The sequence below is a fragment of the Tauraco erythrolophus genome, chromosome 10 (assembly GCF_009769465.1).
Source record: "Tauraco erythrolophus isolate bTauEry1 chromosome 10, bTauEry1.pri, whole genome shotgun sequence".
NCBI lineage: Eukaryota > Metazoa > Chordata > Aves > Musophagiformes > Musophagidae > Tauraco > Tauraco erythrolophus.
Window position 1 is genome coordinate 19,375,672 of NC_141474.1, and position 16,563 is coordinate 19,392,234.

General features: G+C 39.8%; 2 protein-coding genes across 5 annotated transcripts in view; both read left to right on the forward strand.

The window, feature by feature from the left end:
* COL24A1 (collagen type XXIV alpha 1 chain) overlaps positions 1-6,926 on the forward strand; it is a 149,148-nt gene extending 142,222 nt beyond the window's left edge. Inside the window, 8 exon segments of the mRNA XM_086617742.1 lie at positions 1,904-1,939; positions 2,035-2,061; positions 3,095-3,118; positions 3,120-3,161; positions 3,936-4,104; positions 5,466-5,575; positions 6,820-6,880; positions 6,883-6,926. Coding sequence (XP_086473868.1) covers positions 1,904-1,939; positions 2,035-2,061; positions 3,095-3,118; positions 3,120-3,161; positions 3,936-4,104; positions 5,466-5,575; positions 6,820-6,880; positions 6,883-6,926 — 513 coding nt within the window.
* A 4,526-nt stretch (positions 6,927-11,452) lies between these two features.
* The window catches only part of ZNHIT6 (zinc finger HIT-type containing 6), a 35,027-nt gene continuing 29,916 nt past the window's right edge, over positions 11,453-16,563 (forward strand). For 3 of the 4 annotated variants that reach the window (XM_086617314.1, XM_086617317.1, XM_086617318.1), the window contains exons 1-5: positions 11,453-11,521; positions 13,061-13,126; positions 13,217-13,323; positions 13,409-13,494; positions 14,827-14,930. In XM_086617314.1, the coding sequence (XP_086473440.1) occupies positions 11,454-11,521; positions 13,061-13,126; positions 13,217-13,323; positions 13,409-13,494; positions 14,827-14,930 (431 nt within the window). In that variant the 5' untranslated portion in view covers position 11,453. The remainder of the gene's footprint in view (positions 11,522-13,060; positions 13,127-13,216; positions 13,324-13,408; positions 13,495-14,826; positions 14,931-16,563) is intronic. The other variant, XM_086617316.1, reaches the window with a different exon arrangement.

Here is a 16,563-nt window from a genome sequence, read left to right on the forward strand (position 1 = left end):
CATCAGTTAATATTTACCTAAACGATGGCTTAGAGTCCCTTCGATAGGTGTAAGTGGATGAAACATAAGTAAATAGGGTCAGGATGTATCAGTTGAAAAGCTGACAATATTTACAGTCCCTAGAGTTTATGCCATTAAGGTCGCCTTAGTTAAGTATCAGAAGACCATCTCTCTAAACACTCAGAAATCGCTTCAGTTTTGATTCTCCCCTATTATCTAAAGATCATGTGTAAAACATGATCAAAGCTATTTGCAGTCCCTCAGCATCGGCTTGTTGGTATAGCCCTGGTGCTAGGAACTACCTGATGGCTCCCGCTTTTCACATCCTTCATAATCCAGCACTGAGCCCCTCTGGCATGGCCAGGGAAGGTGATGTGCAGGCACGCTGAACTTCTGCAGCTGCGGAGATCATTGTAACCCCTGACAGATGCATTCCCCAGTAGATACCATGTGCTTTGCCTTACAAATGTGTCTAGAGATAGTAAGAAATGTAGCTGGTATTCTCCTAAGAACTCATAAATTTGTAGCCTCAGTGACTTAAGTAAATCATGCCTATCTGCTTTGAGATCCTTTTTTTTTAAATATACATGAATCAATGTTAGTTAAAGAAAGGCCAGATTCAATCTGTTTCCAGCTGCCCTTGCTGGTGGCAGCTTGAAGCACAGCCTGAGTTCAGCAGTTGAAGCGTGACGCTCACACAGATATTGCTGTGAAATCTCGCAGCAGGAATACTTCTTATTACTATATTAAGTGATTTACAACTTAATACCTCTTTGACTAGATCATTTTCACAATATTTGTCAGCATGACCATGTCAGATAAGATTATTTCTCTTTTGGCAGAGACTTAGTACTAGCATGACCGTATTGGTGTAAGAGGGCCTTTGTTGGGACAGCGTATTGTGCTCAAATAATTGGTACAAGCAGCACTGGCTAAAGCGTGCTTTGCTTAAATTAGCTCAGTTATGTTAAAAGGTTTTACTAATACATAATGCAAGTCTGGCCTGTGCTTTTCATCCCTTCTTTCACTTGTATTAAGGCCCTGTCACTTGTATTAAGGCCCTGCTATCTATTCTTTTCCATGTCATTGTTCTTGCTGTTGTTGATGTTACAGCAGCTCCTAGAGGCTTTTGAGTATATAGAGACTAAAGAAGAAAATCTGACACAAGTATCACTGTGTATTAATAAATTTTCATAGTAACTCAGATGGGATTATTGTCTTTGAGAGGGTCCATGTCCAACCCTATGGCAAGCCTAAAACTTAAATTTAAGACTATGTGCATTGCAGACAGTGTAAGCTAGGGAAAAGCAGCTGTTCCTTCTCCTCCTCTCCTCACCACTGCTTCATCCTACACACTAAAATGATGCCACTTAAGATGAGGAAACAAGGGCATAACTTCTTGAATGTGAAGGCAGACTGCAATATCACTGTTAAATGAACATAACATGTTCTGGCTGAAAATTGACACTGCTAATAAACGGAGCTAGTAAATGCCTAGCAGATATTCATGGATTAAGCATATCAATCAGTCATAACATTACCTGCAACGCTTTTACGATCATTCATCTGTTGTAGTGCTTGTATTGGCAACATGCAAATAATGCTGGCACATTGTATAGCATGTTATATATTAATACTTTGTATGACTTCTAATATTCTCTTAATACCAAAAATAATTGAATAAACAAATAACCAGACAACTCAGCAATCCTAACAGGAATATTCACGCATTAACAGAGTGTAGTACTTAAGAATAGTAACTAACAATCTACAGCTTTACCAGAACTGGTATCACATCATCTTCATTGTACGCTTTGTGGCATTTTGTGATTTAAAAACCACATAAATATAAAAGCAGAAATGTTCATCTATAACTGTTGCGTTTTATCTCTATTTCTTCTAGGGTCCTCAGGGACCTCAGGGCCAGCCAGGGCCACCTGTAAGTGCATAAAAAAACATACCTATGTTTTTCCAATGTGATTGCATTATATAAACGTGTGAAGCATCTAATATCTGGTTTCTTCCATTTTCCAGGGACGACCTGGACCACCAGGACCAAGAGTAAGTTCTGTAACAACCCTAACCTACAACACAGTCTCCCCTTTTCAAATGCATTGCTTGTTCCATCACTTGCACATGAAATGCAAATATGTTTTTTCTACAACTTCCATCACTACAGTAATACATTTTTCTGAACCTTCTATCTTACACTGTCAGTTCTGTTCTGCCACGCTGTTGAGCCCTCAACAGGCAATGCTCATGGACACACTCATACTTTTGACATGGGTTAACTCTATCACACTCTAAAAGGTTTTTCTCCCTTTCTGCATTTGAACACTAAAAGATAGCAACAGAAAATTTTGTGCTATTTTTGGCCCAGGTGTTCTCCCAATATATACACACACACAGATTTCGATTGTTAAAGGATTGTGCGAGTTAGGACAGACTCAATATCTGAAGTGTCCTAAAGCTCTAATGATATATGTAATCTGAGAACAAACTGCAAGAATTACATGTTTGTGTGGGTGACTTAATTCTATAAAAATAAATAAACCTGTTGTCTGGATGTGATATATACATCACACAGTGCAGAGAATAAAGATACACAAGAAATGGGCTTCCTCCTTCAGAGGCTAATTTGTCAGTCTTGGTATTTGTTCATGCATCATGAGGACTACTTTGATCTGTCTGCTGCTGATGGCTGATTGACATATTCTTTGTGTTCTTCTCTGAAAAGGAATAAACACCTTTTCACATTTACCTGGATTCATTTTCTTAAGTATATAAATAAAATGGCTGGAGGAACATAAGTCTGTAACAACTATTACAGTATCTTTTTTGCAGATTCCAGAACTATGATCATTAAATTGGTTATGGGGGTGCAAATAAAAATCAAATATGCTTTTTCTGTATGCACGCTTGCATTCTTTGGAAATGGAAGGGAGGATCTTATTTTAAAAGTAAGTTTTGTTTTCTAAAATGACAAAACAATGAAGCTATCATGTATGTTGCTACACCACTCCAAGAATTTACCACCTGCATTTTAGAATATTCCTGTTTCATCTTTTTATAATCTGAAATATCTTTTTTTCAGAAACAAGTGGACATCAACGCTGCTGGTTCAAGCTTTGATTGAGTCAAATGCTGCACTGCAGATGGAGGTAATAAATTTCAGTATATTTACATTGTCATGCAGGTTTTGTAATTATAATTCTATTTTTTGAGGACAGAACAGGGCTTCTTTACAAAGACAATTTAAAATGAATCATGGATAGCCGGTAATTACTGTAGAATATAATTAAATGTGCTAGGGTTTATAAATACAATTGAAATTTATTAATAAAACAGCAGCATTTCTACCTTTTTGTCATGGTTGACAGTAATGGAAATTTATTGACTGTCACACATAGCAGACTATCTGTTCAGCCACAGATAATGATAGTGGCATTTAAGTCTTGATCCGAAATATACTGACATATATGCAAGTGTGTGGTCCCATTGATTGCAAGAAAATTCCTTATATTGAGCTTCCTTACATGAAGTCAAATACATTTGCATATATTTCTAGGCTAAGTCTAAGAGTAAATTTCACTGTTCAAAATCTGAAATGGCTAAGTACACTTTAAAAATGCACTAATTTTTTTCTTTTTTCTTTTTTTTTCCTGTATCTACTTTTTTTTTTAATGTCAACATGTCATAATGACATATTTGCATGATCTTAACCTGCCTATAACTTCACTCTCTGATAATTTAAATAAAATTTACTAATTTGTTCATTGGAATATGTTATTCTTACCTTGTTTTATGTGGCTGATTGCATGCCTTATAAATACTTTGCTTCTGTCTGGCTATTCAATGGCCATTTGACTTCTACTGTGTATACTCCTGTTGTGATACTTCTTTGTGGTAACACATTTGCTAATGGCTCCTGACAGAAATACCAGAATACTGAAGTAACTTTACTAGATCACAGTACAGAGATATTCAAAACACTGCACTACCTTAGCAATTTACTGCACAGCATCAAGAACCCCCTTGGCACACGGGATAACCCAGCACGCATCTGCAGGGATTTGCTTTACTGTGAACGTAAAGTGGCAGATGGTAAGAGTCCACTTTCATTAAAGCTTGAACACAACTAGGCTTTGAAATGTGTTGCTTCCAAATGTTACTTTCTACATCAAAATTATAATGTGTAGATCTTTTTATTATGTCGTGTTTCAGTGTGCCTGTTGCAGCTATCTTTATTTAAGATAAAATTTGTAATTTTAAAGATTAAAGTACGTAGAGTTCTAATTTTACATAGATATTAGAGACGGATTATATATATAAGTAGAAAAAAGTGTTCAGAAAATTTGAAACTGAATCCAATTTTGTGATTAAAAGTTTCCCAAGTATTTATAGCTAATCTGCAATGAATTTTGTGTGGATCAGATTCTAGATTTCTAATGAGAAAATTGTATACAATATACTACCGCTGTCAGATACACTGATGGTTGTTGCATTCCAGAAGATCCTGAATCAATATTTGAAAGAAATAAAAAATATTTAAACCTGTAGTGTCAATACCATGACATAATTCAGTTTCTGAGTGGATAATAAAATAATAAATACCTGTAAAGATCCTTGTTATCAAATATTAGCATTAAAAGCTAAGGAGGAAATAGGAAATGAAGTTAGAGATTACAGAGAAAGCACCATTCTATGGCATATATAAGGACAGATCAATTCTTTAAGACTCCAGTAAAGATAAGCCTAACCTTTATTAGAACTCTACTCTCCCAAATAAATCTCAGTCCCTTAGGGCCATGGAGGTCACTGACATAGTCCTCCACTTAGAGGATTGCATACTCCCATATAAATTGTAGAGCACAGACTCACCAATATTTAACCGTAAATTAAGGGAAGCTAAATCCTGATATAATTTGCCTATTTCTTTTATTGGATCAAATCCCATGGATTCACAATGGCAAATACGCCTTATTACCATCACTAGGATATGTCATGTAGAAGTGTCTGATGGGAGAAAGATAGTAGAGAAAGAAAGGAGCTTTGAGATGCTGTGAAAGCAAGAGAATTTAGATTGATATTTTACATCCTGAATATATTATCTGTATAAAGCCAAGCCCAAAGAAAATAGTTAAGTTTTAATACAGAAAGAGCAGACTGGAAATACCGTTTGTTCTCACTATTTAGCTGTAGCAAAACATTTGGAAACTATGACAGTATTCAAAATTCATTGTATATGTAATCAGAATTGAATGGTTATGATAATCTTGCTCAGTTTCTGTTATTAGCAGAATTATAATAGTGAAAAGACTTTCATTTTCCTTTTCTTTAATTTCCTATTGAAGCCATGCTGATACTATATGTAATACTTGCCAAAAACTATGAATATTTTAGCAAAATGTTTATTAACAGTTATATTTTGGTTTTATTTTCCACTTGGGATTATATACTAATAGGAAAATACTGGATTGACCCAAATATTGGATGTCCTTCTGATGCCATTGAAGTTTTCTGCAACTTCACTGCAGGTGGTCAGACATGTTTAACACCACTATCCGTGACAAAGGTATGCATTGCTTCCAAAGAGACTGTATCTGTGCTGGAACTCTGAACAAATGAATGCTTATTTACTTAACTCATTAAAAGGCGTTGGATTTCAGGGGGGTTTAATATGCATCTTTGTGGAAGGATATGTCATATATTCATAGAATCACAGAATGGTTAGGGTTGGAAGGGACGTCAAAGATCATCTAGTTCCAACCTCCCTGCCATGAGCAGGGAAACCCTCTGCTACACCAGGTTGCCCAAAGCCTCGTCCAACCTGGCCTTGAACACTTGAATTCTGTTACAGAGGTCACATTTCTGGAGGCAATATTTGTTAGTGTAACTCTCACTTTGTTCATTTACTTACCGTCTATGCTGATAGAATTATATTGGTTTGCTTTATACTTTTCTATACAAGGCATAAAATAAGCCTGAAATGCTTCTAAGCTGCATTAGTAACTCATCACTCAGGGCAGCTAGTGTAGAGATGCTGAGGCCATTGCAATGGGAAGAACCTTATTACTACTTTTCAACACTTAACTGCTTTTAAATGTCATTAGGCTGAGAATGGTTTCCTTTATGTCTTTAATCCACATTCCTCTTTACATGAAGTCCTTAAACCCTTCGGAATCGAAATTTTATATTTGTGGAGTTTTGCATATGCCCTGTAGTCATTGAAGAGCATCAGAAATACCATAAAGTTCCCATACACATTCTTACATTTTGAAGATCCGTGAATATGATCTAATCTTAAAGAAATTCTTGTTGAGTACTGAATAACTATATTTCTTGTATAAAAATCAAAGTATGCTTACAAATTTTCGGATTTTTAATGGGATGTAGGTATTGCCAGAACCTGTGGTCTAAGAAGACTAAACAACAGAATGATGTGGCTGCAGTTAAAACACTGCTGCTGCTAATATTTTTATTTGAATCGCAAAATCATTTGTTTCACTTTCCTTATTTAAAAATAGCGGGTTTTGCCCAGCTGTGTTTCAACAAGGTTGTAAGCATTAGCAAATGTTTATATTTAAGCTTTGAAAATGTCCTATAAAAGCTTCTGTTTATAGTAACCACTATAATAGAACCTAACAGCTTTCCTGAAAACACAAATAGTGCTCTTTGGCATTGATCCCGGAGTGTAAACGTGTATACATGCTGCCATGCCTGAACACCACACATGTATGTGCATGTCACTTTGTGCTGCTGTGGTCATTCAGCATAGTCCAGCTGTAAGTCTAACGATGCGATTCTCTTGGAATTTAGCTGGAGTTCGGCATTGGAAAAGTGCAGATGCACTTCCTTCATTTACTGAGCTCAGAAGCAACCCTAGCATCACCGTTCATTGTCTGAACACACCATGTGGAGATTAAATAAAGCAGGTGACCAGAAAACATCTGTTAGCTTCAAAGGATGGAATGGTCAAATATTTAAAGCAAGCACGCTACTTGAAACCGAAGGTGCTTATGGATTGAATGCATGGTAAATACTTTATTATTATTATTAAAACATAATAGAGTTACTGTTTAAACTTTATTAACTTTCTGCAAATAAATAATCATTTAGATTCATATCCCCTAAAGCTTACTTCTACCTTGTTCTGCCTATGTCTCTATATGCCAACCTTTTGATATTTTAATTCAACATCTACCTAAACGTAAAAAGCAATTCCAGTAAACACAGGGTACCTATACTTGCTGTTCAAATCGAGGTGTCATGTATTTCAAGACTCTGCTAAGACTCCGGAGGGAGATCAGAACAGAAATAAAGAGATCCTCCAGGAAACTTTAGGAACAGGTACTCTCAAATGAAAATGCAGGCTTCACTAAGAGTTCTGTTGAGGTTATCTAACACAAAATCTCAGGTTCAAACAGGCTAGAAATTATTTTTTGAAAACTAAATATCTTTAAATTCATTGACTGTGAGTCAATTTTTGAGTATTTAATAAAATAATTATGATTGCAAATGGAATCCATTGCTAATTAAATATTAAATCATGTTTGTATTTAGGAAAAATTGGAAGAGATTATTTATTTTTTAATGCTTATTAGATTACTCCGCTCACCAAGATGTGGACCTATTTGGTAAACATCTTGGTAGAACACTGTGAAATATAGGAGACAAGCGCTTTAGACTGTCAGTGTTTTATAGCTCTACTTCATTTACAACTAACGAAAGACATGAGACGGGTTCCATATCGACACAGGGATGTCAAGTGAGATTTTAATCTCAAGACAGAAGGTGGTTTTATTGAAGCACTTTGAAGCTGTTATGCTTCAAACCTTCATTATCACACGCTAACGCGATGCTGTAGCCTGTGGTCATGCAGCTAAGGTATGGTCATTGAAGCCCTTTGTCCCCACCTCCCAGGTCTTGTTTTCAACTGTTTTAATCTCTGAGAAAATTAAGGCACATAGTGATGGCCTATTGAAAAGTGCCATTTTCTGTGAGATTCTATGAGGGATGTTGCTGTTTCTGTGGGAAACTATGTCATACAGATCCGGCCCAGAATCTCACACATTTCCCTCCCTGCCGGGATTTCACTTTTCAGTGGTGTCCACTGGACTTGATGTTTTTTAAGAATGGAGTGATTGCAAACATCAAGGCACTCCCATCCTCAGACAATGTTATAAGGTTATTTATAATTTTTATAAGGTATCAGTTTTTTTACTGAGATTTTTAAAGGATTAGAATATCAATACAAAGTTCAAACAAAAAGCAGCTCTCATCCACCATATTTCTTCTTCAAGAGCCTACAAAGTCATTCAAGTGCCTGTAGAGTTCATAACCTGAGACCTACTGTTCAGATTCAGAGATGAATTTAGCAAGAGATCTAAGAGTCTACGTGAGACCAGGATTGCTTGCAAAGTGACAGGCACTCTGCTCTGAGCCATGTTGCACTCTGTCTGCATCTGTTTCAGCTGGATTCTGGGTTGGGCTTTTTTCCAGTTATAGTTTCACCAGGAGTGCCCATGGTATTGCATGGGAGAAATGGCATTTGTTACATCACAGCTTCTTTAGGAACTGCCTGGGAGAAAAAATGTTTTTGGACACTTCTCCTCTCACTCCTTAAGCACATTCCTATTGAGTTTCGAAGCTCATCATTGTATACGAATCTTAATATTCTGCTTCTGTGTGTTGCAGATTGAAGATGGCAGCTGGCATAAGACACAGTTCTCTTTTTCACACTCAGGACACTAATCAGCTTCCAGTTGTTCAAGTTTAACGCACTTCCTCATCTCAACCAGGACAGCAGCACTTCGTAGAAAGTGGTTCAGTGTGCTTCCTTTAAGGTTTCTGGGTTTTTTTGCATCGACATGGAATTGCTACATAGATTGACTGCAAAAGTAATGATCCTTACAGGCAAAATTACTAGGAAACTGAAGAATCGTTGACAGTGTTGGTTAAAGAACCTCAGGAAGAAAAAGACTTCCTCCTAAGGAGAAATGGCATTGAAAAAAGAAAAAAAAAAAAAGACTACAACTTTCATACTACAACTTTCATAAAGTATTTTAAAAAAAAAAATGTTGGTTTCTTTCTTGCATAATTTCTGGAACTGAATACCTGAACATGAAATTTTTCAGGACTTCTAGTGTTCTTACAAATCTCTTTTAACAGCACTGCAAAAATACCATCCCGAGGAAAGCTGGAGACATACGTACTAAGGAGCGATACCGGCTAATTCTCCCTCACGTGCAATAGCTTATATATGAAAAGTGAATTATGCCACAGTACAATACGTTTCTTTTCTTAAACATTGTTTTATTATAGTCCTTTTGGGACAAATACATCTAACAGATGGCACACTACCTCTTTTGTGTTTCCTGTCCATGTTGCCTTGGTGCTCTCCATAACACAAGGTGCTTGTGGCCGTATCAGAGTTATTTGAGTCCCTTTTTATCTTTCAGACTGTATGTGCTGGTTAATCATGATATGTTTCTGTTGTAAAGAACTTATTTTAAATCGTTGGTCACCTACTTCACTACAATTAAAACATTATTTAGTGGATTCTTGTTTAACATATTTTGGTACTGTTTTAGAAACGCTATAGAGAAAGCATATTGTATATGATGCATATAGTCAGCACAGTTAGCTTTATAGCATTGTAAAAATTGTTGTAGAAGAGCTACCTACAGTCGTTTGAGATCTTTGTTTCTGTATTTCAGTTAACATTTTTAATGCCAAAGGCACTTTAAGATGATATATTTTGTATATATTTTGTAACTTGTGAAAAAAAATCTACTACAGCATGTCTTCTGATAGCTGCTGTTAAATTATGATTCAGCATTTCATCAACCTAGAAAATTCCATTTTTTGCAACATTATTAGACAAGTTTGGATTTTTAAATTAAGCCTAAAAATGTTGAATCATCATCTTTGTTAGTAAAAAGAACAATTCCACCGTTAGGAAAAGCACTCTTTATAATGATATGCCTTATCTATTATGCATCCAAAGTGTGCTCAGTAGTACATGGCAAGGTGAAACCAGACTATTCTGGGGAGCAGGGGAGTGTTCCAACAAACTTGTTTAACTGTCTTGATCCACAGGAAACCATACTTACCAAAGTATAATAAATAAGCTTCCAAGCTATCTGTTTGTCTTTTACTATTACGTTTCGTATTGTATAGTTCATTCTTAGTAATGATGAAAATTCTCTAGAAAGGAACTTGTTAGGTGGCAATGTTTCCTTTACCAAGGGGAAAAGCACACACTTCATGCCATGGAATACTGCAAAAGTAACAGTGTTTACTTTTACAGTGTAAGGTACGTGTACATCCCATTTTAGATTTTATATCGAAGCATCAGTTTTGTTCCCTTGGAGGAAATCTGATTTAAAAAAGCAAGATTACAGAGTGATGATGAAGTTTAGAGAAAATGTATCACTTTTTGTGTTTTCAAGATCATCACACTCTGACAGCATCACTTGACATTTGCTCTTAATTTGACTGTGGAGCTGATGATGTGATTTTTTTTTTTTTTTTTTTTTGTAAAAACATCACCTTTTAGAAGATGTTCTGCTTGTGTATATTTTTTATGAGTCTCATTACCCTATTTCTGGAAACTCTTTATAACCTACACTTATGGTTTGTATTAGCATGTTTCAGAAATCACCTATTTTAAAACCAAATAGCTTAAAGTCTTATAAGGCTCCTCAGATGTAAATATGTGCATTTCTGTAATTGAGGCAAAAATGCAGATCCCATGCAGACAGCACAATGAACTTGTGCAGTGGGACGTTGACAGATAATAAGGTGTCTTATCGCTTGAGTTGCAGGTTCTCACAAACATTCGACTGAAAGCATCTGTTTGACAGTGTGCTTATATATGGCGCCGTGTGTGTTTTGGAAAGCCTCTTGTATTCAAACATCTTTACTGGAGCTCCAGAAAGCATTCACGGTAGACTTTGTACAATTTTGTCCCACAATGTTACGTTAAGTACTGAGTACCTGTACTCTGCAATTAATTTTTCATGGTTTCTGAGGTGGTCGCCTACTTTGCTACCCTTAATTTTAAAGCAAGATTACAAGAGTCTGTCAGAATCCTTTTCTCTCTTTTGCTTTTCTTGTTGTTTTGCATGGTTAAAAAAATCCATTAAAAGCACGTGGGAAGCGGGGCTTTGGAACAGCTCAAAGCAGGAGGGATAAAGCCTAACGGCTACGCGACGCTCTCGGCGCCGCAGGGCGCGGGCCGGCTCCAGCCGCAGGCAGGTGGAAGCGGAACGCTTCTCTCCCACCGAGGAAAGCCCCGGCTGCGGCGGCGCCGGCCCGCGGCGCGGCAGGGCGAGGCCACCGCCACCCGAGGGCCGCCAGGCGGCGCCGCCGCCCAGGAAAGGCCGCGGCCGGGCCCGCCCCCACCAGGCCCCGTCGGGCTCCGCGCGGGGAGGCGGCGCCGCGCAGCCATGGCGGAGCAGGAAGGCCCGGAGAGGCCTCGGCGGTCGTCGGGCGGGCGGAAGATGTCCCTGCAAAGGTGAGGGGCAAGGGCAGGGCGCGGGACCGCCCTCAGCTGTCCTGCGGAGGGCCGTGGCCGCCGACCCTCGCGGACGGCTGGGCTTCGGGAGCGCCTTCCTGGGGCCGCCGAAGGGAGAGGCTGCGCGGCCGCCGGGGGCTCGGCGGGGCCCGCTACGCGCCGGGCCTGCCCGCTTCGCCCAGGGACGCGGGAGCCGCAGGGAACGCAGGTGCCGGAGGAGCGCGGCATCGCTGCCCTGCGGCCCCCGCGCCTGCTGCCTTCTCCTCTGTGCGTTCGGAGAGGAGCCGCCGGGCCCGCGATGGGCGAGACCGCCTCGGTCCGGGCCGGTTTCGGTGTCGTGTCGGTGAGGGGCTGTTCGGGCACGGGGTGGGTTCTGCCCGAGGGAGCAGCGGCCGCTCTGCGTGTCGGTGGCGTCTGCGCGCAGCGGGCGCGGGGCGATTTTCTCTCTGGCCTCGCAGCCCCGCTCGCTGCTGGGCACTGCGGGGCCCTGGGCGCAGAGGAGAGGATTCCTCGTTCAGAGGATTTCCAGCGTCTGCTTTGCGGTGTGCGAAACGCTTTTTTTCCGTTCTTGCAATGCTTCGTGCTGCCGGCGTAGAGAGCCGCCTTCGCGTCGGGAGATGGGACTGCTGAGCTCGGCCTTCGCGCCCCGCTGTCAGCAGCGAGCCACGGTGGGGAGAGGAGCAACAATGTTTTGAGGTTTACAGTTTTCCTCTAGTAGTTAAAAGTGGTGGGTTTGTGCCGTTCTTAAAAACTTTACTGATGTGGGAGGAGGGTTATTTCCTTTTCTTGTTTGTCAAAATTAAAATAGATAAAAAGTGAGAATTGTTTCAGTTAATGTAGCAAGAACCTTTTCCTAAAGAAGAGGAGAAACATCTGTTGTAATAGCTTCGTTAAAAAGCAGAATATTACATTAGTAGAGGAATTTTTTTTTTAATGAGATAATATTTGTTAGCTATATTCATAAAGACTAACAGGTTGTGCCTGAGAGGTTCCCTGACTTTGGAGGTTGCACTGCTAACAGACAGAAGTTTTGCTGACTATATTGTCCTGGTTTTTCTATTTCATTAAAAAAAATGAGATGCAGTGTTCAGGTTTTAGTGTGAATCTTCGACATTTATTTTCCATCTACCTAAAACTGGGAGAGTTTTAAGCCAGCATGGTATGATGCACGTTACAGGTGATGTAAACAGAGAAAAGCACTGATACAACTAGGCCACAAAGCATAAACTGATACAGCCTTGCTGGGCTCCCAACTCTGCAGTTAGCACAGGGTTTTTCTCTTTCTTTCAAGCGTCTGTTCAGTGTTTTTATATACGTAAGACCTCTGTACGTGTTTGGAGATACTCCATATAGCTTGTGTTATTTTGTCTGCCACCTTATCTAATCCAGAGTATTTGTGTTTCTTCTTTCAAGGTTCAGATAACTTTTCCCAAAAATGCCGATTGAAGGCATAGTGCCTGGTTGTTGAGCAGGCACCGGCCCAGGCCAGTCAGGCACAAAAACGATGCTTTATTAAGAGGTACTTTTTACTTCTTTCAGATGTGAAACGTGTAGTCAAGAGGAAGCTAAGTACAGATGTCCACGATGCATGAAATACTCGTGCAGGTATCTATTATCTGACTTAAATTGTTTTGTTTTTTTTTTCTCACTCATGCTGAACGTGACATGTTAATGTTTTTCTTTATATCGTTTCAGTCTATTATGTGTAAAGAAGCATAAGCTTGCATTGAGTTGTAATGGAGTCAGGGATAAAACAGCATTTATCTCTGTAAATGAATTTACTGACTTGAACCTTTTGAGTGGTAAGAATATTTCTTGTGCTTTTTAAAGTTCATTGGTTTTACTAGATTAGCACTATGTTTTTTCTTGTTCTTTTTTTACCTTCAGATTATCGTTTCCTGGAAGATGTAGGAAGGACAGCTGATGCTGCTGCTCGACATCCTATAGTGCATAGTCCAACAACAAAAAAACTTGTAAGTTTTAAAGTAGCAACTTGGTCTGTTGGAGATAGGGTTGACTACCTTTGAATTCCCACTGAGGCAGACCCAATTCAGATTTCAGAGCTGATGCCTCTCATATGAAGGTATGAATGACCCTGAATTTGAGAGCCAGAAATCAAAAGAAGTCCCTAGGTTTATGTAATGATAATATTGATGGCTGCCTCCAATTCTTTAGAAGAGTAAATTGCTAACAGTGTATGTTCTTAAAATTGATGCATGACCACTCTTGCTGTGTGATGATAACATGCATGTTAAGAAAGCCTGAATGCTTCCTTCCACCTCCACAACTTTCTTGAATTTTTAAGTACAAAATTCCCAGGTAAACACTGGATTTATTAATTGCCTAAAAATTATTACATGCTTCCCCATATATCAAATGAAGCAACTAGAGTTCTGCGAAGAATAAATCTTAGTAACAATGAAGTAAAAGCCAGCCTTCTAAGGGTGAGAGGGCAATTTGTTGAAACTCCTCCAATTCCAGTAAAGCATTAATGACATCACAGAAATGTATAACGTTTCCTGAAAGTCCTATGACAATAAAGTGCGAAGACCGAGATGAAGAAGGGAGGGGGGGGAACAAACACAAAAACCCTTGGACAAACAGAAATCTCAAATCTGCTCCAAAATACTTGGACTCATTGATATGCCACAGAAAGGCATCCGGGCCACATTGTTTTTCAGTCTTGTGAAGATATCTTTAAATATAGCACTAAACTCAGTTGGAGAAAACTGATGTTGATAACAAAGTAAATTCAGAGGAGTCCAGCTTTCTCTCGGGCTGAAGTTGTACTCTGTGTGTGTGCCTATCACCAGGATGTCCTGAAAACATGCACTGAAAACAGTGAGATGCTACATAGGCAGCAGTTTTTAGAGTGTGGTCCTAGGCATGTGTACGGGATGATAACCTTAGTGCTACCTTCACATCGGAGTGCGTTGGAGTGGCTGAGATGGTGCTCCTGCGTCCCTTCTGCTGGTGGGGTTGTAGCCCAAAAACCAGCTCCGTGGGTGGTATTACACCCACAAGGGCTGGCTGTGGCTTTCACAATATGTTAAAAAACTTTTACTATGTTGGTTTTTAACCATGGAAAAACTTCACCAGAAAATGTTTCAGATAGTTTCTAGGCTTACTTTATCAACTTCTTCATTCATGATGTTTTTTTGAAAAAGTCAAAGAAAGTACTTTGTCAAATGTGGCCTTTTCTAGAGTTTTCCCATAATACCAATCAGCATTACTCTTCTGGTGTTTAAGGTTTTGAATATATTATTCAGATTTTTTTAAAAAAAATGGTTTTTATTTTTTGCTAGTTATATTCCTTGAGAAACAAAGCTCGAAGATGTGATATTGACCTGAGGACGCTTCCTGTTGGATTTACAAAAAGAAGAGAAAATTCAACCACCTTCAACTGCATGTGAGTCTTCAGCTAGTTAGAACCAGCGATATTTTGTATTCACTGAACACATGATGACGAGCATCTGAATTGTTACTGATACGCTCGCTTTTAAAATCTGTTAGATGCACGATTTCTTTCCAAAAGCTATCTAGATTCAGTATTTCGTGCTGCAGGTTTTCATTTTTTTAGGCTTTTTGAGCTCAGTTTAACAGCTTGTGTAATTCATGCTTTGTTTTGAAAAATACCAACATTTAGTAACAGGAGGAAGAATCAGTGCTGTTGTGTATTTCATCTTCCAAAAAACACGGGTTTTGTTGCTGGAAAAAGCGGACACTTCTTTAAAGGTTTGTGATAGAGGATTGATGTAGAATCACTGCAAAAATCCCTCTCTCTGGAAAAGGCTGACTTTAAGCCTGAAGAGGTCCTTCCAGTGGAGTTACCTCTGCTGCGTGCTGCGCTGGCGGACGCGGATGCTTGAAACGGCACAGCTGAGAGACGGGTCCAGGCAGACAGATGGGAATGGTCCGTGTTCCCTCCTCTCGGGGGCGCGCGGCGGGGCCCGCCTGGCCGCCAGGGGTCTCCCTCGGACAAGGGGAGAGGCGCGCGCCGCGCTCCCCGCTCCGCGCTGGGGCCGGAGCGCGGCGTTTGGCGCTGCCGGTGCCCGTTCTTAGCGGAACGAGGCGTGGAAGGGTTGTAGAAGCGTAACCTTTTAAAGGTACGTGTCGTACCAGTTCTGCTGGGGAAAATCCAGGGTAGATCAAGGGAAAGAAAGGCAATCTGGGGCATTCTCTCCACCCTCTGCCCCAAATCTGTACATCACTGAGGCTCTCCCGTCGGAAAAGACCAGGGAATAGCCCAAACCTTCCAGGTGTTTGCCACATGAGCAGGGACTGTCTGCCTCTGCACTGGTTCTTTTCCTTGGCCACGTGCTCTAACTCTTACAGCTCTCTTGTGCTGCTCTTTCCTGCTGTTGAAGCATCTCAGGCTTCGAGCTGAGTTTAACTTCCCTGGGGAATTTCCTCAGTGTTACGGGTAAAACAATGTAAACACCCTCAGGAGTACAGGGTAGGGAGTGGTCTTTTAAGAGGCAGAAAGCGCAGGGATGGTGGGAGCAGTAGGTAAGAAAAGCACAGAAGAACAAAAAAGGCACAGTTACAGGGAGGTTTGACAGTATTGGGAAGATCCTGGACGTGGTACAATTCTGTGCTGACCATGTTTTTCAGTTCTTTTTCTAGAAAGCCTTTTCGGGTACATACTGAAGTGTAGCTTGCATTCGGAACAAATTAAGCTTTGAGCAGATGATGCTTTCACACATGTCATGCTTTATGTTGTTTAACAGAAGCAGACTTAAAAACTAAGAGGATGGGCAAGGAGGGTGACTTATTGGCCAATAGGCATGGAAGCATTTCACAGGCTGTCTGGGAGAATGCCTTACTGATTTCGTCAATCATAAGGTCCCAGAGTGTTTTTTGTTGTTGTTGCTTTAGGATGGTAGCCTTTCTGGGACTTTCACATCCCATCAGAAAGAACACAATAATGTTCTCTGTTCTTAAGAGGATGGGAAGTAACCATCTCTTTCCTGTAAACACTGTCCAAGGGTATGGAATATGCTGAGTGAGTACTGCACAAAGGATATGTTTCCTCTCTGCTA